This window comes from Anser anser, assembly GCF_964211835.1.
Source record: "Anser anser genome assembly, chromosome: 4".
Classification (NCBI taxonomy): domain Eukaryota; kingdom Metazoa; phylum Chordata; class Aves; order Anseriformes; family Anatidae; genus Anser; species Anser anser.
Window position 1 is genome coordinate 50,313,271 of NC_139724.1, and position 23,813 is coordinate 50,337,083.

General features: G+C 44.4%; 1 protein-coding gene across 3 annotated transcripts in view; it reads right to left on the reverse strand.

Moving 5' to 3' along the window:
• KIT (KIT proto-oncogene, receptor tyrosine kinase) overlaps positions 1 to 21,574 on the reverse strand; it is a 54,148-nt gene extending 32,574 nt beyond the window's left edge. For 2 of the 3 annotated variants that reach the window (XM_083835932.1, XM_083835934.1), the window contains exons 1-3: positions 5,136 to 5,187; positions 3,960 to 4,199; positions 38 to 316 (exon numbers count right to left, since the gene is read on the reverse strand). In XM_083835932.1, coding sequence (XP_083692058.1) covers positions 38 to 316; positions 3,960 to 4,199; positions 5,136 to 5,172 — 556 coding nt within the window. In that variant the 5' untranslated portion in view covers positions 5,173 to 5,187. Of the gene's footprint in view, positions 1 to 37; positions 317 to 3,959; positions 4,200 to 5,135; positions 5,188 to 21,379 lie in introns of those variants that run through there. The other variant, XM_083835933.1, reaches the window with a different exon arrangement.
• Between the last annotated feature and the right edge of the window lie 2,239 nt (positions 21,575 to 23,813).

The following is a 23,813-nucleotide window of genomic DNA, read 5'->3' on the forward strand; positions in this document are numbered from 1 at the left end:
TCAGGTGCTCTACAAGAGGACAAAAATCCTGTGTTACCTGGCCTCACATTCAGGAAGATGTGCTCTGATATTTTCTCGACTCCATTATGCTTTGCCAGGCACTGGTAGCAGCCCTTGAATGACCTCTGTACGTTCTTTATAATGATGCCTTTCTGTGGATTAGGAATGAATGTCATATTTTTGGGGAGAGGTTTGCCATCACATTTTCTCAGGGTGAAATTTGAAACATCTGGATCTGTTAGGGGGCACACCAGCAGGATGTCACTGTCTTCTTTTCCGTAGATGAGAGAATCAACAAGGAAGAGAACATTTGGATCTGTGAAGGAACACAAAGACCTGTAAGAATAGCTGACATTGCAGTGGAAACTTCTGATAACCTTAACTCTGCAGCTGGGCACGTATTTCAAAGAAAGTTTTACATTTAGCCAGTAAAACTGAGTATTACCCAATTCATGTTTACTAAGAGACATTAACTTTTGTCTTAAAAGAGCAGCACAACAGGAGATGTGCAGTAGCATTCAGTACCAGACACGCTAAAGAATAATGTGCACTAAAAATAAACCTACTGCTTTTTTTACTGGGGGATGGAATTTTTTTTTTTTTGCTTTGTGTAGTTCCAAACCCCCATCATCCACCCCCAACAACAGTAAACAGATTTTCACAGACCATTAAAAGTAATTTGCTTTTAGCTTGTGGCAGGGTTGTAAGGTTTCATGCCCACAGGAGGATTTTGAAGAAATTTATGAGCAAATGGAAGTTGAAAAGCACCAAAATTATGGTTTTCACTTCTGTAAAATACATAATCTAAATGAACACACATTGCTACTAGAGGAAGCACCAAACAATTTCTCTCTCTCTCCTCCCTGAAACCAGGGGTATTTTTAGCCTCTGTAGAAAAACCTAGGCATAGAAACGGCATATCTGATTGAAAAATCATCATGTAATCTTTCACAAAATAACTTTTCTAAAGCATTTCATCTTGGCCAACCACAGTACACAAACATACAGTAATTTAAACACTTTTACAACCAATATTGAAGCCCATGATAGCTGATGACCTTGAAACACTAAGAACCTGGCCATTAATAGCAAACACAAAAATAAGGGATGATGTGGTGACAAACACTCTGTAAAAGCATATTTCAGCTCCCATCTGCCCTCTCCACAAGGTAGCATGAATTAGAATTTTAGAAACAGTTTTCTTTCTTCTTGTAAAGTGGCCTTGAACAACTTGAGTCTCTAGAGATCAACAAACTATGACTTAACAGAGAAAGACTGAGAAGTCTGTTAAGATGACAGATAATATGCATTTGGTTTAAGACAAGATGTATCAGGCTGAATATGAAGCATGGGACATTTAGGTAGGCCATTAGGGAATGCTTTTTATCACAAAGGTTGTTCATTACAGAACAGAGAAGTTAGTATCTGGTTTCTAAGTGAGTGAGGAGTAGTTTTAGCCCTTTCAATACTGCTGCCCAGGAAGAAACCACCAACTAAAAACATAGAAAACTGATGCTTTCATCAGTCTACAGCTAGAGAATGGAGACTACTAACAGAAACGGAAGTGTAAAGTACGTCTGAGCAGACCTGAAGTGTGACATTTTGCACACAGAGATATGCTACAAATAGCTGTCACTCCTAAGCTAGAAAACCGCTTACTGGAAGAGCTCATCTAAATGTCCCTAGTCTCAGCAAGTTTACTGATTAGTTTCCTCACAGTCCAGTTCCTCCCCAATACAGACAGCCAAAGTATCTTCACTGTACAGAAAGCACGGCTCACTATGGAAAAAATCAGAAGTTCTTGAAAATAGAAGAAAGGAGCAAAGACCTGTTTCACCAACAGTTGAACCTGCAGGGAAGGCCTTGTTGGGGTAAGCAGAATCACTGAGGAGCTCTCCTCCCATCTTCCATCCCCCTCTGGAAGGGAAACGTCATGGTCAGAAGACATGGAAGGATTTGCCATAGGGAATCCAGGCTCAAACAAGGCTGCTCATAGTCATGTTCTTTCCTTCACAGCTTCCCACCCCAGGTACACATTGGGAAGCACCTGCCTTCTGGGCATAACTCAGGTTCCCAGCACAAGTTGTGGAGGTGCTTGTCATTGCTCATGTCTGAAAAGACTTAAGATCAAGGGATTTTTCGGTCTTACCTAAGTGTCTGAACTAGCTTGATCTTCACTGAACTTATTTGGACAGGGACACAAACTGCTTCTGTAGATACAACACAGGCACTTTCTGCCAAAGCAGAAAGGTGAAAGAGGCACATGCCTGAAGTCTGTCAACACTGTGTCATCCTTGATCACAGGAACACAGAAAACTCATTGTTAGTAGATCAAAATCAGCATAAGAGATAAACACCTGTCACCATTTTATGTGCCACTTGGGACTGTGGAAGACTGAGGCTTTCCTTCTGCAGCTTTACTTTTGGTCCTGTTTTCTCTTCATTCCCAGCTGTACAAGCAGAAACTGTGTGGGTGCTTGTGGCAACCTCACAAGCAGCTGTGCTCATGGCACTATTTTCAAGGTGTCATAAGATGTCACTGAAACGCAGCTATAAAGGCTGCCCTATTAAAGGCCTTATTGCAAAATAATGGCCAACATCACGAACATTCATTTTACCACCAAGAATCTGTCAAAGTGAAGCTTGCACATTTTTCACACAGTTAAGGCACAGAAGTTAACAACACACTGCATGAGGGCCACACAGCTTCTCTATGTTTTGGTAATCATGCTCAGCAGGAGGGTTGCCTGCTATCCTAAGGTGAAGGAGTCATTTGAGTAATGGAAGACACAAATGTATCTATGATCACAGCTGTCTTAGATAATTACCATGACCTTGAAGAAAACAGTTGTGGAAGATAAAGTCAACAATGTTTGTCAGGTATGGGTAAAATACATGCCAGATTTCCTTTGGTCATAGTCTCAAAGAAACACAAAAGGTCAAAAAAATCATTCACGGTAGCTGCATGGCTATTTGGACAACTCAAGGGCTTTGCACTTTAAGCTGTGTGCCCATCTGATACCTTCCCTTGGGAAAATACTCCTCACTGTGCTGTGCTGGTATCTCCCCACCTTGGAGAACAACTTTGCAGTAATTCCTAAAGGACTGGTAGGGTTCAGGGGAAGCTCTCTGAGGCAACCTCTGCTGAATCAGGAATGCTGTCTCCAAGAACGTGAAAGCTGTAGGACTTCTTTCCACCAACAAGGAAAATCACCAGAACTATGTAAAGCAGAAGCAAAGCAACTGTCTTCCTTACAAAGGAAAAGGGAATGCCAGGCATGGTAAGCTGGCAGCTTGAGGACAGCTGATGAAGCCACAGATTGGGAGCAAACAAAAGAACAGAAGAAATATGAAGAACACACTGGACAAAAAGGAAGATTTAGGAAAATGTGTCAGAGCAGAGGAATTTTTTCCCCATCTAAGATGTTTCTGAGCAGACACATGGTAGATCAGGAGCTAGAGGCAGAGGAACCATTTGCTGCCTGCTGGACTAACCCTGAGAGCGCAGCCTCAAAAAGCCAAATCCTATAGCTAACTGCCTCAATAAATCAAGAGCTTGGGGTCAAACCTTACATGACTCCATACTGATGGATGGCATTGAATTAAAAAAGACATTTCCGTACATGCTTCTTGTTTCCTCATGGTACAACTGACTCACACAACTGATTTAGGTCTCTTGACTGGCTTCTACATAGAGAGCTCCGGTATAACATCTCACCACAAAACAACAAGGATGTAAAAAGAAACTCATCCAGAAATTTGCTCTGGTGAAAAAGCCATTGCAAGCAAAGCTGGGAGTAAGTTTTCTTTCTGCTGGGCAGGGAAGAAGTTTTCTCCTATCAGTCTGTGCTCTCCCCTTGTGCCTCAAACATGTTTCCTCCTCCAGCATTTATGATCCTGTTATTTTGGGAGTGAGAAAGGATGGGGGAAGCAAAAATAAAGCATTCAGTAATAGTTACCTTTAACAAAAACATAAAAAGAGGTGACAATACTCCCTTTGCTTTTGCATATGTATCTGCCTATGTCTCTGACTGTTGCATTTTTGGTGTACCACTCTTTCTCGTTGGAACTCCTTGTTTTTGCTGATGGGTCTGAGTTCTGGAAATTCCAAGTCACGGGTCCATCCTTGTTGCACTTCAGCCTTAATTCCTCCCCTTTATTCACAACCAGTGAAGATTCTTCATGAGGCAGTGAACCACCTAAAAAAAACACACAAAAACACAAAATACAATGCCTGTCAATACAATGCTCTCTTTTTTTTTTTTCTGCAATGAAATTGTTATTTATAGTTATATACATACAGTTAATATTGTTGGAGTTGTTTCTTAAAAGTACTAAGCTGCAATGACACTCTGTGCAAGTATACAGCCACCTTTTGCCTTGCAAGACCTTCTGCACACATAGCAAATAACCACTGCAGATGGAAAATGGCCTTTAAAAAACCTCTTGAAACTAGTTTCAGATGCGCCAGTTTCTGCAATGGTTTGGCTTTTGAATGGGAACAGACCCAAGCTATTTAAAAATTAAATTCAAGAACATATGAGCCTGATTCTACATGGCAGCACTTTTAATCATTCTTTGTCATTTACTCAGTATGTTGCCAAGAACTAAACTTTCCTTGCTTAACAGTTATCTTTTTTTAACTGCTCTCCCGTACTCAGAAGCTCCACTCACACAGTTAGAAACGTCCAGTTTAAGAAAGAAACCATCACATACTTTCCGCACTTTTTCTTGGGGTAGTAATTTGTCATTTGTTAACAAAAAAAAAAAGTGAAATATCCTTCAAGCTTCCATCCCAACACTACCAAATCATTGTCACCAAGGCACTGAGCTCCCAGTCACTAACACCGCTGAAAGTGAGTTGTTACCATCTCTTTCACTGAATATACCAAAACGCAACTTTTTTTAAGTTCTCAGAAAATAAAGGTGTGTAAAATTACCGGCCTCAATTCACAATTCCCAACCACTTCCCAGCTTACACGGTGTACTTGGAGAAAGAAGCACTTTCAGGCTTCCCTGGCTCCACTATTTACATCAGTCAAGCAGAGGGTTGCTGTGTTAGCGTACCCCGATAGGGAAGTCTTAGTGAATGTGCAAAATGGAGTTCATAGCTGAAAAAGCATGTAAATTCTTACTACTAAGTACTTGCTTGAATATCCAAATGATGTACATAAGTACTGAGGCAGTATTGAGGAACCAGCCCTTCCTCTTCCAGAGCTGCTCTTTTGTCCTACAAGCAACCCTTAGCTTCCAATGAGTGCCGTTAGCTAACGTCCCCCTCATGTGAAGCACAGCTGTGCATGACTGTACAACATCCACATCTAGAAGCAGAGTCACGCCACCGAAAACACTGTCTGCATTCAAAAACACTCTCCGGGCTCATTTCTGAGGCTGAATTTCCCTGCCCACACAGATGACAACAGACGCTCAAGCAAAACAATCGGATAATTAGCTGGGATGAGATTATGTAGTCCAGACTTAATTCACTTATCTCACAGCTTTAGTTGTTCTTAAGGTGCATACTGGAGTGAGACCAGGTCAGGTAACTGCTCCCCTTCCTGACAAACCCAGCAGCTAGGACAGAGTGAGCTGCAAAGGATCGTCAGACCACCTGCACAGTCTAATTACTTTGTTTGTGGTCTGGGTTTTGCAGGGAGCCCTCATTCTCCCCCCACCTTCCTCTGATTAAAATTCATTTATCAGCGCTCAACACAACAGGCAGTTATTTTTCCAGTGTCACCAGAAATTTTCCACGTGAAGCCCACTAACCCTGCATATACATTTCCATGACTGAATGCATAAGCAAGCATCCTAGAAATAATAATTGACCAAAAAAAAAAAAGCAGAAAAAAATCACTTCTAATTTCAAACCTGCCACCTCAAAGAGCAGGTGTGAGCCTGTGGCACGGCAGCTCAACCGAGGAGGGTAAAACTCAGCATCTCAGGAGCGAAAGTCCCAGCCAGCAGTGGCTTGGCAGACAGGAGGGCAGAGGCGACCTGAGAGCAGGGCAGAGGCAAGGAGACCTCTGATGTGCAAACCCCTCAGATCAGAGCAAAATAGCAAAAGTGCAGGGCTTTATTACCCACTCTGGCACTAGATTCTCAGGCCGCAGCCGTGAGACAAACACCAGTGCTCCCCTCCCTCATGCCGTGCAAGGGCAGCCCTCCTCCACGAGTACAAGGGGCGATGCTTGCAGAGGCCCAGTGTCACCCTGCTCCTAGTGCCACACGTGAAAGGAGCCAGGGGGAACCCACTGGACACCTCTCTGAAAGCACAAGGATGACCCCTGGGATCCCCACCTCATACTCCCTGTTCAACAGCCGCCATCCCAACATGACACCTCGGCCACAGGGACAGAGACACACAGCGACAGAAACAACCCAGTGAACTTCAGCACAGGCGAGGGATGCTCCCGCGCTAGGGCTCACTGCAGCCCCAGCATTGCCCACTGTAATGCACTGTGCTGCCAGGCATGGCGCTTCTCCTCCTTCCCAAAACCACCTACCACCCTGCCCTAGGGCACATGAAGGTGTAATGTAAGGCTTAATCGACGGGTTGGCAGAGGTAAGGGACAGACCCAAGGCAAGTGGTGCATAGACTAAAACCATAACCAACCTACAAAAGGAGTGTGGATCTGTCTGAACCATACAGATCACTGTGGTGTGTGCAAATGCTGAGGGATACTGCAGCAACAAACCTGTCCCCTTCCGAAGACCAGCTCTTTAATCCTAACAATAACCATCACCTCGTGCCCCTCTAACGTGTAGCACAATACGGCACAGTTGGACTTGACATGTGACATCCATGTCTGAAAGAGGGAAACGTTTCTCAAAAAACATCCCCATTTGCATTCAAGAAAATGAGTCTTTTCATTTCTGAGGCTGAATTTCCCTGCCTGCACAGATAACAACAGATACTCAAGAAAAACAATCAGATAATTTGCTGGGACGAGATTACGTAGTCCAGACTTAATTCACTTATCTCACAGCTTTAGTTGTTCTTAATGTGGATTGAGAGCGGGTCAGGTAACTGCTCCCCTTCCTGACAAACCCAGCAGCTAGGACAGAGTGGGCAGAAAAGGATGGTCAAACCACCACAATCTAATTACTTTGTGGTGTGAGTTTTGGAGGGAGCCCGTCCCTTCCCCATCTCCCTCTGATTTATATTTGCTTACAAACTGACAGGCAGTCCAACAGCAACTGTTTTTCCAGTGCCACCAGAAAATTTCCACACAAGGTCCACTAATCCTCTACACAAACTCACACGACTGAACACATAAACAAACATCCCAGAAATAGTAATTGCCAGAAAGATTAAGAAAAACATCATTTTGTATTTTTATGTGATGTTTGTGACGTTTACCTACTCTTCTCCTTAGCATTCCTCATACCCATTCAGGTTAGGAGTTTAAATTGTGTAACATTTATTACCAGACCATCTAGCAAGTTGGTGGGTAGTTTTTACAGGTGGTAAACAACACAGCGGAGCATGACTTCATCCAGGGGCACAAGAAATACATTACATACTGGAGCCAGGGAAAGAAAGGCAAAGATGGAATGAGCATACTGTGGCACCCCACAACACAAGCTACAATATTGTAGTTGAAGCCATCATGCACATTTCAAGACAATGTTTTTACGGTTCCTTTTACACAGCCTACAACTTCTCTGCCAAACAATTTACAAATTGATTTAATGCCTTGTGCAAGGAATTCCCACAACCTAAAGTTTACCTGTCACCTTCTGAAACAAGGTGTCTTCAGGAGAAGGAAATATGGCAGTGTAAAGACAACAGGTGGCAAAAGGAAGGACTACCAGATGTGTTTAGTGTTATGCACCCAAATATCGCCTATCTTTAAAAGAGAATTAAAACAGTGCTTAGAAAGAAGGGAATGACTTTGCATCTTCTTTTTGCAGGAGTAATTACATAGCAGAAATCTGAGAGTTTAACCACCAACTGTAATCCAGTGTATTAATCCCCACAGCATATGTTCATCTGCCATCTCTTGATCTTTTCACAGACTGTTAATGCCTCATGTCTGAGACTGCTCCATTTGTACTGCACCTGAAGAACAAGGGTGCTCTTCCAGGCTCACTGCTGCTCTTGTGCACTCCAGTAACACCAACTATAAACACATAACCATAATGGTAACACTAATAACTTGGGAATCATGTCTGTGGGCATCCTATATGCTAAGGATGGTAAGAGATCTCCAAGTGCAGAACCCCATGGGATGCAGTCTGCTGTCTCCTCCCAGGGCTCCATGTTGACCCCAGGAAGGACCATGACTTTACCAGTCACCAGTGGGACTGTCAACTCTCTCAGCAACAAGATGGAGGAACCCACGGCTATGTCTCAACTGAAAATTCCCAGGGGTGGGTCAGGTACAGAGAAAGGATGCATCCTGGCATGCTGATGCTCTCTCCCTATCTCCTTACATCTTGGAAAAGGAGGTGAACCACAATCTCATTATTTAGCTGAGTGTCCCAACCTCAGTGATGCCCACCTGACCACAGGGGCCCCACAGGACAAGGGGAAGAGAGGAAATCCATCCTCTGCTCCCACGGCTCCTGTAGACTACCAGGGACAGATAATTGTACTGTTGGCCACGGTCCCACCATGAAACATACAACCCTCCCCATGCACTGCATAGCCAGAACACCACACTGGGGCTCTGAACGACCCTCTGGAGTTGTCCTCAAGGGCAATCAGCAGGTAATTATGCTAGCAAAATAAATTGGCAATGACAAATACTTAATAATTAATGATGTAAAATAAAAATAAAAAATATGCAAAGCTCAGAGCTGGACAGCCCAAGACTCATTTTGGATGTTCTAAATCTGTGTCCCACAGCCAAAACCAGTCAATTCCACCCTAGCTTCTCCATGTAAAATAACAAATTTGAGGTAAGAACTACAATGCTGGGATCACTCGTGAACAAGGCTGTGTAACTGTAAAAAGCAGCAGAATACATGAATGTATTACAAGCAGTTTCCTAAGCCCTAAAAACGGAGGGAGGGGGAGGAAAGAGGGGGAGTACAGCACTGGTGAGTTTTGCCTGCAGAAGGAACATCTGGAAAACCAGGCTGGAGGAATTAGAAAATGAAACGGCTCTAGATAATACCAATAGGAAATTCAGGTCAAATTGCAGGGATATGATTAAGGACAGCAGAATGTTCCTGTAACAATTAAGGGATGTGCAAACACAAAACCTTTGGCTAAGGAGTACACCAACCTGGAAAAAAGTTGTTTTTATGCGGGAGTTTTTTCAGCCTCAGCCACAGGGCTGCCATAGCAGGGGAAAGCACATCAGGTGCACATCCCCATCACGCTCGTAAGCAACTGGAGATCGTCTCCAGCTGCCAAGCAAACAAAGGACATGGGACTGCCATGGGATTAGCCGAAGAGTCACACAGAGAGGATTTTATTCCTAGCTCTGCCACAGGTTTCCTGCAAAACCTTAGGCCAGCAGCTTAGTCCCTCTGCTTCCTTTTTCAACTCTTACTTAAACATTAAAAGGAACAAGTTTGTAGCATTTCAACAACACAACAGATAGCATGCAGAGAAAAAAAAAGAAAAAAAACAATAACAACTACCAAAAACTGTGCCTTATCCCACTCCCTTCCAAGTTAAACTTATCTCAAACATCTTCCAAGATGAGGGCACAGCACAACTTCACATTACAGCCACAACATATGAATACCTCATTGCAAGGACCCCTAATCTTGCTATTGTCACGCAGTGTTGTTGTTTAAGGACCCCCCCCCACACACATTTGGAAACCCAGCCTTTCTCCAGCAGCTGCAGGTGGAGCAGCACAACAACAGCAGAGCTGGGCACTGACTTCGTTTCAAGAGATATCACACAGACTTCACTCATTGCATTTTTCAGTTTCTCATCTACAACAACATAAGAGAGCAGAAATGAGAGATAGGCTTTATCAGTTAAAGTAGTGGCACTGTTGTAGATACAGTGGTCTGGGGATATCAGCACAACATAGCTTGCAGGGAGGTAATATCCTCTTTCAGCATGCCCGGTACTGCTGGAAAAATGAATATGTTTTCAAACACACAATTCTCCTGCAGGTCTGAAAGAGCAGAAGCAGAAGTGACTCTAACTCACATGCAAAAGTCACAGACAGAAGAAGCCTCTTTTTCTGTATTAGTTGGTCTAATTGAAGAGTATCACCTTTCCAGCTCCGTCTCTTATTTGTTAAAGCCACTAGGCACTTGATATATGTTATTGTACAGCCAAATTTAAGACCATTTCAATAAGATTTTTTTTCCCTGCCATTTTATGCCCCAAAGAAACAAATAAGTGGAAAACTCACATGTTAATCACACTGAAGGAACTTTAATTTACTCTGGTGCATAAAAATCTCCCAGATTTTTTCAAAGGAGAGATGCTATCATATGCTTACTTGTTTTGTTCCACTTCACCAAACAGACACTCTCCCTTATGCTAGATGAAAAGTTTTGCAATGGCAAATGTCAGTTTTCAATGATTTGATCTGAAAGCTGCATCACATACCACTACAGCTACACTGCGGGGGAAAACAAGGCTAGCAGTATACCCTTTTACTTTGCAGAAGAAACCATCCACACCAACACCCAGGCTAGTGTTTTCCTCAAAGACGTAGACCAAAAATAGACCAAAGACATGATTGTTCCTCACAAGCATAGCTGACTCTCAGGACATATGAATGCCACACGAATGCCATAACTCCTTACTAACAGAAAGACTGACCTGCCCCTCTGCCCCAGTTTCACTTTGGAGACTGAAAACTAACTTAACCGTCAGCAAGCATGTATTACAGGGTTTAGACTGATTAGGCTGCCCTGCAGACCCAAGTGTTTTGCTTCTAACTCATCTAACAGAGTCACTGCCATCTGCAGACCAACAGACTTTTCAGTGTTGTGCATTTCCCAAGTAGAAGTGCTCTCCTTCCCAGTGCCTGTGCTAGCACTTGCACTGAAGTTTTGCATCCTCAGAGGCTCCAAGTTACCAAGCAGAAAAACGGGGGAGGATGAGCAGGGGCTTTGGTGTTTACCCAGCTGCATGAGGGCAATCACTGTCTTTTCACACAGCATCCTCATCGTCCCCTCCCCAGTCCCAAGCCCTTCACCCTGCAGGGGCAGAGGGGCAGCATGGGCTGTGGGGAGGGCAGGAGGAGGGAGCTCGACAGCCCAGTGCTCAAAGGAGCAACCAAAGAATTCTTCTGCAGCCAGAGGAACAGAGAAATGGGTATCTCCCAACACAAAGAGCAAGTGTGAAGCCAGGCGATTCCTACCCATGATAAACTCCAGAGAGGAAATGGAAGGAGCCTGGAACAAAGGTTGTCTTTATCATCCTTGAAGGCACAAGCGTGAGGAACCACAGGGGTGGCTGGACCTTGGCTGCAAGACACCCCTGCCACGCCACGTCCGTGTGCAGTGCCATCCCACAGAAGGCATCAGCTCTATGTCCTGGGATTGCTCTTACACAGAACTGCATCACTAAGCATCTCACACCCTGGGAGGGGACTCCACAGAACAAATAAAAAGCTCTGAAAACTGCTCAGATAACTGAGAATACACCTGTTTACTTCCAAAGAGAGATCATCTGCCCTCCGAATGACATGTGGTTAATCGGAAACAGAAGCATCAGGGCCAGGTGGCAACACATGGTTGGGCAGAAGACAAATCCAGCCAACTCTCCAACCCCCTGCATACCCCACTCTCCAAAAGGGACATTGACAGGAATGTCAGGCAGGACAAGCATGAGCACCCAGGCTGATCCCCTGCTTGTGGGCGGAAGCCAGCAGGTTCTCCTGCAGGGTCAGCAATTAGCAAATGCAGCTAATTGTACTTTGCTCCCTTATTTCAGAAGCAGGCCGAGCAGACCAAGCTCTGCACATGACCTGCAAAACAAACGTGCAAGAGATGGCTTTTACAGAGCAAAGCTTGCTCAAGGCAGAAGGCTGGGGGAGGTACATGTACCTTCCAGAGGCAAAAGACATACATTCCTCTTCCCCCAGCTTTGTTTTTCCTTGCTGGAGTGAGGAAACTCAAGCCATGCAAACAGGGCACTTTCCCCGTCTACCAAGAAGCTTGCTTGCCCTTTCTGATTGCCATGACTTACTCTGCTAATACAGCTAACAGAGGCATTTCTCAAAGGCAGACACGAAACTCTGGTTTGGCACACATACCAAATCACCTTGGCAGCATCAAACATCATGCTTCTCTCCATGGTTGTACATGACACCTCCCTGAATATTCTTTTTCTGGGTAGTCATGGCTTCGGGGCTGTTTCTTTTTGTAAGAGCATGATATGAACTATAGCAGCCTAGTCATTCATCTTGAAGCACAACGAGCAGCAACCTATTCTAGGTGATTAATCCATTTTATTACATGATGTTGACACGCTATGGTCTCCCGCACCCAAACTTCCTACCACAGAAGGAATCTACAAGCAACGTGTTCACAAGCAAAACCAGACTTAAGATTTTAAACAAAACGAAAGGTCTGATCTTAAAGCGACTACCCGCTAAATCTTATTCAAAGTAAAATTACAGAGGACAGATAAATAAATGTGTATACACACATTTAAGTAGGATTTACAGAAAGAAAGAGTAATTGCTTGCCACAACGCTTGTCAGTTTTGAGAAATATACAGCATTTAGACTGATCCTTACTTCTACACAAATATTTCTTTTTTCCCTCTCTAATTTCCAGAATTAGTTATTAAACAGCTGTTCCCACACTTTTTGCAGCTGGTAGACACATAAAATATACAAATTATAAAGTAAGTAAGGAGAACAATTAAAGGGAATCAAAAAGTGCACTAATATACGGTATATTCAAATTCAGCTGTCATTCATCCAGTCTGTTTCTTTGATAGCTTTTTCTTCTCACTTCTCTTTGCTGACATTTACATTAAAAGGTGCAGTATCTTTCAACTTCCATTTTGAACAAATGTTCCTTGTAATGAACAACATGGGCTTGAAAGCATGTTTTCCGAAATTCAGTGAAAAGGTAGTTTTAACGAAGATAAATGAGAAAACTGGAGAAAAGTGAATCGTTCTGCAATCTGAACTAATTCCTGTTTGGAACAGGCTCAACTGAGGAAGGATATGTAAGACTTTTGGCAATGCAAATTATAATTATTTAAAATCTTGGCAGTAATTTTATCAAATAGTAGCAATTTCATTAAAAGGTGCACTGGTAATCATCTACATAAGGCCTCCAGAGGGGAAAATATACCAATAATTGCATAATTATGTTATCATTGCTCTTATGATGGACCACATTAAATACCACAAAGAGGAGCATTGCTTTTTACTTTCTCTAGGTACTTAGTTCAGTACTTTTTCCTAGAAGATTGCAGCAATAAATAAGAACTTCAGATTAATAAACATGCTCACCAAATTTTGCAGAAATGGCAGAGCTACTTTTTATGCACATATTACGCTGTATTCTCTTTTCCCTCACTGAAAGAACTGGCAGAATCATGAGATAAAATTTGTTTTCAGTGATAAGGTGGATAAGGTATTTATATAGCTCTTACTGCAGTACAAGTCATTGCATCACACGTAATGCATCCGTGTGGCAAATTAATGTATTTGAGAAGCCAGTTTTGGCATATTTCCACATTTGTCCATATAAACTAATTTCATCCATTCAGTGATTTCTAATAAGCCTGAAATAAGTTAGATTTCCTTCATTTAACTAGTGCACAAGCTTTGCTGCTAATTAGGATGTTGTGAAAAAATTGTGTAAAAGCATTATCTTACCAGCAACGCCAACTCTAATACACGTATTTTTAAAGGGGGACATAGCGTTAGAGAAATATTCTTGCACATGTCTGTTGAAACTGTGAGTACAAAGACTTCTGGAGGATTCATTCACAGGTTCTTCAGAACCTCTGAGGGTGAAGAAATCCAGTTTTGGGTAATCATGCTAACACCAAGCAAGACTGTCAGTGACAACGTCTTGGAAGTGCCTTGAATATAGAGATTAGGATATATTTCTGACAATCCAGTTTCATTTCTCAAGTCATCTTCTAGCAAGGAGATACATAACTCAGCCTTTTAACTTAATCTCCTGTGTCCGCAGAAGTCCCACATATATTTTTCTTGCGAGTTGTACTTTACCTCCTAGTTTATTAACATAGCCCTACCAGAAACTGCATACATGGCATACACGTAGGAAGCTACTTACTCAAACAGTTGTCCTCCTTCCTACCACAGAAAAGATTAATGGACGTGCACGAGATGGCATCCTGCTGTGAGTACGGTTTGAATACCTGCCTAAGCAAGGAATCCCATTTCAGTATCTTTTTTGATGGTATCTAGTTTATAGGAGGAGACCAGAAATGCAGAGTTTACTCCAGCAGCTCCAATCTGACCTCTTTTATTGTGCTGCATACCCAAAATCCTACATATGATGATATTAGCATTATTGCAGAGTCAGCAATTTTATATATAATACCTGGAAGTCAGACGTGCTATGAAATAGGAAACGTCAACAGCTTGTGTTACAATGAATGCTACTGGGAGGAAGCTTTTATTTTGTTGAAGATAACATGATTTCTTCCCAAAGTTATAAAGTTATGCTCATCTAGGCACAGAAAGTGCTCCTATGCCATACAAAATAGCAAACAAAGTGGCAGCAAAAGTAAAGAAAAGAATCAGGCAGTCACTAAGAAGCAGAACTGAATGCATCAGCACTAGCTGCTAATGCAGGAGAGCACCTATATAATCCTAAGGCATACAAACAGAACCATTTCTGGCAGAAATACCACATTAATGTGCGTTTTTACTTTAATACTACATTAAAAAATAAAAATGTGGCATTTTACAGTGCATATTTTCCTTTTAAAAAGTAAAAATATTCAAAACTAACTTTGAAACTACAACATGAATTAAAACTTACACCTCCTATACTCCTTGAAAAATTAAAAGGCATAATATTATTCAAGCTTTACATTTGCTGCCAACATTTTAAAGATAATCAAACAATTGAATTGATGGAAGTCATTAACTGAGCACCTCTAGATAGGTTGTGCAGCAGTGATAAACCAGTCCTTGGCATCTGGAGTTTCCTTGCAAGTGCAGAGAAAATATTTTCCTTACTTAGTTCATTCAGTCCAACTCAATTAAGCAACTTGCCCATTCAGAAATGAGCTAGTGTAAAGGAGCTGAAAAAAATACATGAATGTTTCTTTCCATTTCCATTCTAGGAATAAAAAGAGGATGAGATCGACTAGTTCTGAAATTTTTGCAGCATAGTGACTAGAAACCGCCAGTTTTGACTACAGATAGGGCTTTCAGACATTAATTCTTTATTTCAAAACATTTCTCAATGAGTTTTTTCTTTGGAATTGGCTGGCTTCTCTGTGGTGCTCTTTATCTAACAGAAGAACATTTCAGAATTCTGGTTTCCTCCATTGTAATTGATGCAAATCATAAGTAAAAAATCAATTATCTAATACATAAGAAATGTCAACACTTTCTGTCTTCATACTGAAACATACACATGAAGAATCAGAATAAGTGTGTATGTAACAAGCTACATAATTGCTTAAATACATGCACTGTGATTAATCAAACTGAGTATAACATTAAGTGCAAAGGCTATATTTAATTAAAACTATCTCAATGGTAATAAAGGAGGTTAAACCTTTCTTTACAAAATGATTAAGTACAAATGCAAAACAGTTAGAATGAGGCTTACTGTTGGCTGATTTAAATCATGATTAAAATCAGATTTACAATGCTTTGAATCAAATTGCAGCACACTACACAGGGAAATAACTATCTTGTTAAACCTGGAAGCACTACATTTCTTTTCTGGAGACAGGTGTCAATTTTACACATCGTCCCTGGAGGTCATGCAAACGAGTTGGAGAGGGCTGAGAAGAACAACAAGATGAGGATGAGTTACAAAAGACGCACCAAAAGAAAGGGCTGAAGAAGCTGTACTTGTTCATCATAGAAAAGTCAAAGGTGTGATGTTAGTTGCCGATATGCAAAATGCTATCATCAAGAAGATGGTGATCAGCACTTTACTATGTCCACAAGAACATGGGGAAAAAAGAACGGAACTCAGCAACAGCAAGGTAGCTGAGGTTAAATATCAAGAGAAGCTTTGAACTCCGACAATTAGTTAAGCATTATAAAACAAAAACTAGTGGGAAAATCTGTACCACAAGTCTGTCTTAGAGCAGCCAGCCAGAAATCTGCCTGGGAAGATCTGCTATGCCTGACCCTGGTAGAGAGCAGGGGACGGACCAGATGACCTCTGCAGGTCCCCTCCAGCCGTACTCTTACAGCTCTGTGGAAGCTTTCTAATATTTGTTCTGTTTCTTAGAAACCCTGCTGCTGGAGTCAGGTGAATGTGTGAGAAAGTCAGATTTCATTTAGCAAAGAATGAAGTTTCCAGTCCCGAGGGCTGTGGACAAAAGCTTCAACCCGTGACGTTGGTGCACCCATTAACTCCTGAACAACAACAACAGAAAAAAAGAAAAAAGAAAAAAGAAAAAAAAAACAGATTGAGAGCGCCAAGTGCCAGTTTTTAATCTCATGATGCTGTTCAGCAGGAACCTAGTTAGTTCTGAGTGGCCTAGGTATGTGAATACCCAAAACACTGCTGACTTACATAGCTCATTCAGGCCATTTCTGCCCCTCTGAAACATGCAGGCTCTGAATGACAGGGGGATATTTGCACAGTTCCTTTCATAACCGGCTAGTTTCATTCCTTTTTCCAGTGTGGCTTTTGCACAAAGCTTTTTCTAGAAGTCTGCTTCGTATCGTGAAGAGCATGGTCACCCAGCACGAATGGAGAAGCACTCAGCATAAGACAATGACTGATGGGAAAGGAAAGTAAATGCAGAACTAACCTGGCATTTGTCAGGTCTCAAGGAACATACAAGAGATGCGTTATGACTTTCCAATTTTTCTTCCGCAGTTTTCATCTCTTCTTACTTTAAATCAGCCCATACATCCTCTTTATCACTTAGATTTACAGCTGTCAGTGCTTAGCAGACAGTACTGAGTTCTTCTCCGTATCAGGTATTTAATGATTATATTACGTGATCAGGGACTCGGCTGTCAAATGACATTTAAAATCATAGACTTTTAATGTTGTCAGCCCCACAATGACAAAACTCCCTGCAGTTGATAACATTACTAAATGATGCTTTATTTTAGCTACAGTCTTCAGGAAGGATCTGTACAGAGCAGCCTAGGAGTTGCACGGCACGTTAGCAACATTAGAAACTTATCTGTTATTTGTGTGCCTGTTTGCTGTAAAAGATAACATAACCAAGGGCCTTACATGCCGTACAAAATAATTCTGTTGTGACACGAGAATGAACATTAAAAATCCATTTAAGGGTCTATCTGAAAACCTATGTTTTCAGAATAAATCGATATAATCCCCAAGAGTAAACCCTCTGAGAGATTAACACTTACTGTGTTTTCTAATTGGTATAACCTAGAAAATAGGAGTCGCTCTCTCCCTTCAAACACAGATGTTTACATTCCTCTAACGCTTTTATCACTAACTGCAGCAATCTTGGCCAGTGGACAAACAATACACTCCAGTTGCCATTACGTCTGGCAACAAGCCCATGAGACTACTCACACGCGTAAAATTACGTCCATTTCTGGCCGTTTGCGGGTCACATTGTCATAGAGGGTCAGGCACCCTTTGGAAAATCCCTTCTTGTCTCCAAAAATTTCCTTAAAGAGCAAAGCACAACACTTCTGCAGTAAAATAATATAGACGACGAAATTTCAAATGCCTTTTGTGTCAAGTTGTAGTAATTTGCATGTGCATTCTCTTCAGATTTTCTTTAATAAATGTCCCAAAGACATAAAACACTTAAGTTTGGTTTGCCACTTTCTAATACCCTTGGTCTTTAGCATCAGATCTCTTTGGCCTAACGTCACAGCGAACACCTCAAGCTGTCCTAGGGCTCAAGAGACTCAACAGGGGGAGCTGAGTTTCTGAAGGACAGAAACAAGTGCAGGTTTTTTCCTGTGTAGGGGAATATTCAGAAGGTATTAAGGAATTACAAAAAGGCAATATTTTATACTTAAAGTGCGAGGGTTCTTACAGTAACTACAATGCGTTAGGACATCAGACCTCATTTCCTCCAGCCATTCTTTATACGGCTGACGGAGACTTAAGGAAATGAGTCAAAATCCTGGAAGATGTTTGTACTACACAAGAAAGAAAACAACATCTGTAAAATAATGTGTGTCACATACGTACAGCAAGACAATGTGCAGCGCTTGAGCTCTGCAATGGCATTCATCTTCACGGACACAGAGAGAAAAAAAAAAAAACAGCTGAAAAGTGTCTTAACCTTGAGCGATTACTGCCTCTCTTCTACAAGACCGATATCAGATTGGATCGGTTGTCATGTATTGTAGATAAACATATATGTTGTTGAAACAATCTGATGCTGTGCAGTTCTCGTTTCATCCAGAATTTGTTATTCCTTACCCTCAGATTACACCAGCCTGTTTACTGAAAGTTCAGGCTAGAAAGCTTTCCTTCAAACTACAGATGCGTAATATTTGGTATTTAGCTTGGCAGCTACAGCTATGCCTTAAAAATCTTGTGAATAGATTAAGAAAAAAAACAACACAGAATTACAGTTAAGAATACAGCAGGCTGAAATGCAGAGAATACAGAGGTATCATAGAGCCCCTCACTACAGACCAGAGAGAGAAAAGGCCAAGCTCTACTGCAAGAAACTCCTGACTGGGACATGACTCAGATGTTCCTCCTGAGATCTGCCCCTGGCTGGGGCTTACATGTGCTTAAGACATATCCTTTCTGATTCCACCTGTGTCCTGGTGCAACATGTCCCTGCTTGAGGTGCGTCAGGACCCTCAAATCAATCCACACACCTGCAAAGCAGCATTATTGTTTCGGCAGGCAACAGTAGGTTTCTGGTAGAAAGCCCACCAAGAGCCAGCGTAACCTAAGCGCGCTGCAGCTGCGCTCGTCTGTTGACGAGAGCCTCTTGCTCGAAAAAAGAGCACAGGGAAATGCCTCCAGTCTCTGTGAATGGTACTTAAACTGGCTGCAAATGCGAGTCTCACTTCTTGCCAAATTTATCCCAGTCTTCATTATGAAGCCTGAAGAAAAATCACTTAGGCACTTGCTCGGAGAAGGTTCCCGGTTGTAACGGAAGGAAAAGAGTTGAGTATTGAGCAATCTTTAACATTTCCACTCTGCTCCTGGCAGTGGCCTTGGGCCACGTTTATGCACAGGGGAATTGGCACTGCTGCAGGGGAGGGAGGAGAAAAAGGAGAGGTGGAAACAGGGATGTAGGGAGGGCAGGGTGTTCAGATGGGCTGAGGGGGTCAAGGCAGTGACTGAGCGACAGCAATCAGAAACCTCATCAAGTTCAGTCTTTCTCCTTCAGCCCTCCTCCCCCACAGCTGACAGGTACCGGGGAGTGTTATGAAAGCAGACGTTCTTCCCTCTGGGCACGGGAGAGCCTCCTATTGCTCTGCAGCTGACTGAAAGGAGGGTATATTGATGGATGCTGGAAGGAACCATATCCAGTCTTCCATGACCGCGGGATGGAAATGCCGTGCAGGCTCTGGCAGAGCACGGGGGGACGGGGAGAGCCTCGGGGGAGGACAGGAGAGGCACAGAGCAAAGATCATTTCAGAAAAGTGCATAAAAGGAGAACCAAGCAATCCCCACTTGAAAGGAAAAGTGGAAGCATATGTTAGGACACAAGAAAAACAAAGAATAGGAAGGGGCTGTGGACAGAAGAGATGAATGGTTTACTCCGAGCAGCTCCTTTAAGCTTTGTTTTCTACATCCTCCTTCCCTATCTGCATCCAAAGGAAGAATCTCTTGACTAAAAGCCAAAAAAAAATATACTTAATATAAGTTTGCATACGAATAAACAATAGGATAGCGGACAGGTCTGAATGTGGACCGTGGGAGCTCATCCAGCCCATGCATCTGCAGCAGGGCAAGCACAGTGATGTGCTAACTCCGGAGCAGTCTTCGAGCAAGTCAGCTCTGCCAGGACACGAGCCTCCGATCCGATACCTCCTCCTGTGGCACAAAACTAGCCCTGGATGTCATATGGCTGTGCGATGCACAGGTGTTACAGGCAGTTGTCTTTTTTTGGCAGCAAGACACTTCTACCTGCCACACCATGTATTTTTGGTCTACACAAGTTTCCCTAACGTGCCCCAGGGGGTGAAATGTCTCCCACTAGGGTCTGAACCCAGAAGCAGACGAATGATGGAGAGAAAGTTTCTCCTTGCCCCTCCGTACTCTCACAACCTCCAGGAGACGCTGCCAGCTTCCCAAGTTTTCCTGAAGGCCAGTTTAGCCATAAGAGGAAGGATAACCTTTAAGGGCAGACAACAAGTACGCGAAGCAAAGAAAGTTGGTGGCTGTTAAATCCAACACGTCTCACGTCCCAAAGCAGAGCGCTTCACGACAGAGCCCCGTAAATCGCCACGGGAGCTGTTCCTGGTTATTTTACTCGTACTCCCTTCCAGCACAGTGGCCGGGGGGGAGGACAGAGCCCGGCGCTGCAGCCCCCAACATCTGCTTCTGCCTCTCAGCAATGTGCCAGCTCGTAGGAGGAGCACAGCCCGTGCTTCCCCCCAGCGGGGCGTGCAGCTCCCCAGCAGCCGCCTCCCCGGGCACCTGCCGAGCTCCGAAAGCCTCGTGCAAAGCCGCCGAGCGCCGCAACCCCACGCCGCGCCTCCGATTTCCAGCCCAGCGAGGTCGAGCCAGGGGGAACCCCTTTCGCCGAGCGGGCAGCCGGGATCCTTCGGGTCCCCCGCCCGGCACACCGAAGTTTTGGCGCCCCCGAAGCCCCTCTCGCTAGGAGGCGGCTCGGTTGTGCTCAGCAGCCCGGCTCCGACGCCTCTCCCCTGGGCTGCACCGAGCCGGGCACCGAGCCCACGACCCCCGCGGCCCCCCCGCGACCCCCGGGCGCGCTTCGCCCCGGCAGGGCAGCGCCGGGCACCTGCCGGCGGCGGCCGTCCCCTGCCTATTGTTCGAGCAGCGCCGAACCGCGGGGACATTTTGTACTGATGAAGAGATAGTTTATTGTCAAAACAGCCCGGCCCGGAGAGGTTGGGGGGGGGGGGGGGACAACACTCCTAGCCCCCTCCCAACCCCGCAGAACCGCGCAGCGCAAACAAAGGACTTTTTTTTTTTAATTACGATTTTTATTTTTCCTACGGGGCGTCCCGCGAAAGCGACTGGGGTGGGGGGGGGGGGGGGGGCGATACCAAACGCAACCGAGCTCTCTGCCTCCCCCCTTCCCTTTACCTCCCCCCTCCCTCCCCTCCCCGGTGTCCCCTAAAGTTCCCCGCCGCCCCCTGCCCTCGGCTCCCACCTGCGGGGAAGAGGCTGAGCAGCAGCAGCGCGCCGTGCGCCAGCAGCTCCCGGCCGAGGTGCGCGCCCTCCATGCCGCCGCCGGGCCCCCCCCGGCTCTGCCGCTCGCACCGCCCGCCGCTCCGAGATGCCCGAGCCCCCGCGGGAGGGCTGCGGACTACAACCGGCCCCGCCGCCGCCGCCGCCGCCGGCCCCGCCTCCGCCGCCCGCCTCCCCCCCTTCCCCGTCCTTCCCCGAGCCCCCCCCGTTCCCCCCCCCCCCCCAACCTCGGCCCGCCCCGACGCCACGGGTATGGGCGCAGGTGAGGGGGGGAACCCCCCCCGGGGGGCAGGGGGAGGCGTCGGGAGCCTCGGTGAAAAGAGAGAACCGCTCCCTAACCCCTCCTCGATCCCCCCCACTTGATATCATTATTATAATTTTTAAGGAATAAGGAACCCCCCCGCGGGGAGGGGCTGGGGTTGGGGGAGCACCGGAGGATGCACGTGGTCCTCGCCCGACGCCCCCCTGGCCCAGCCCTTTGCCCTCCCGATGTGCCCGCGGCGGTGGGGTGGCCCCTGCTAGGGGTGAGGAGCGAGCCGCAGGTGTGCCCCGTGCCACAGAATTAAAAGATCGAAATAACCCGGTGTGGTACGGAAAAGAGAAAGCTGACAGGGAGCTTAAACGTGGAGAAGAAAAAGGTTCTTACAAAGAAGATTGCGAGCAATTGTTTTTCACGTCCCTCAAGGGCAAGATACAAAGTAATCCATTTAGTTCTCAGCAAAGAAAAAAAAAGAGAGGAAGAAATAGCTTAAATGTTAGGAAAGCACTTGCAAAGGGGAAGGAGAATTTAGTCTCCAAACGCATCGTGGAGAAGAGGTGGTGGAATCCCACAGAGGGAGTTTTTTAAGCACCGATGAGACAAGTGACGAGGATCCGGGAGCACTTGCTTATTTCTGCAGCTACGGAGCCAGAGGGGAGCTGCTCTGCAGGCAGAAATAACGCGAACTGCAGAAATGTCTGCCTTAACACTGCTCTGTCAGCCAGTGCCACGCCGCCGGAGCGAAGGAAGGCAGGCACTGCGTGATCCTGGTCGGTGCTGGCAGGGGGACAGCCCATGGCTGTGGCCAGGGTCCCGCTGGTGGTGCCCGAGTGGGCAGCAGGGCAAGGCCACGACTGTTGGCACAGCCACGGCCACGGCTCCGAATGTGCAGAAGGGGTAGGGGACACATGGCAAAGCCTTCACCCGTGGCAAAACATAAATGTAGACTTCTTGAAACGTGTCAGTACAGATCAGAAAAGTTATTGAAGGTAAATTATTCCTTTTTTTTTTTTCTTTTCTTTTTTGGCACTGTCAGATTTTTTTCCAAGGTTAATAGCACTGTCCCATATGGTCCAGCATTAGATGAAAGTCTTGTCTTATATGTTTAAAATGGCTCTCTCTATTTCTTTACTCTCTTTCATCTCTGACAGCCAGTCTCTTTTGATGGGTGAGTACTTCCCTCGCTGCAAAACGGAATACATTTTTGTTAGCACTCTGACAATTTCAAAATCAAACATCATTTTTTAGTCATATTTCTTACTAGGTGCTAGCCTCATCAAATTAATTCTGGGCAGTGAAAAAAAAAATAGCTGAAGTACTTAAAATTTTAGTGCACTCCAGATTTTCCATGTTTCTTTCTGTAGGAGAGAAAAAAGGACTTTTATACACATAAATGCTTGGAGCATTTACGGTTTAATTTCATAAGATGCAAAGGCAGCGAAGAATGAGAGGTTTCCCCTAAAACATTATCAAGGAACATGCGATGTTGTTTTTGTGTCAGGTTTCTCCCTGCTCTGCTTGATTAGTGCTGTTTCGGTTAGTCCGAATGTTTATGTCCTGCACATCCCCAATCACATGAAGCCCAACTCGCGTGGCCCTACATCATGTGCCTCATCTCCACAAGCATTAGCTGAATGTTAGACGTCTCAAAATCAGAATGGCAACAATATTCTCCATCTACTTTGCCTGGCTATAAATAGCTATCATAAGAAGGAGACACAGGTGAACTGGCTTTAACCTTGCCACTTCATTTACTTTTAATAATCATAACGATAAACATAGTTGCCCTTTTCACCTCATCCCAATATATTGCCCTGAAAGCTGTGAGTTCTCTTGTCCGTGTTCTTTTTGCATTATAGAAAGAAAAAAAAAATAATAAAAAAACTTTCTTAAACAGTGAAGGACACTCTCAGTTCTTTTACTACTCCTGTCTGAAATATGTGAGCTTAAGGCAACGTGGTTCTTGTCTGCATTTACACCCAGCCTCGCATGTTCCTCTTATTGTCCCCATAGCACTGTGGCCGTATGTTGGGATAGGTAACGCCATCTCCTCGCATTGTCTGCTGCAACCAACTTGCAGTAGGTGGATGTGCTAGAGCAAAAAGAGAGATCCACAGACTTTGCAGAGAATGGATAC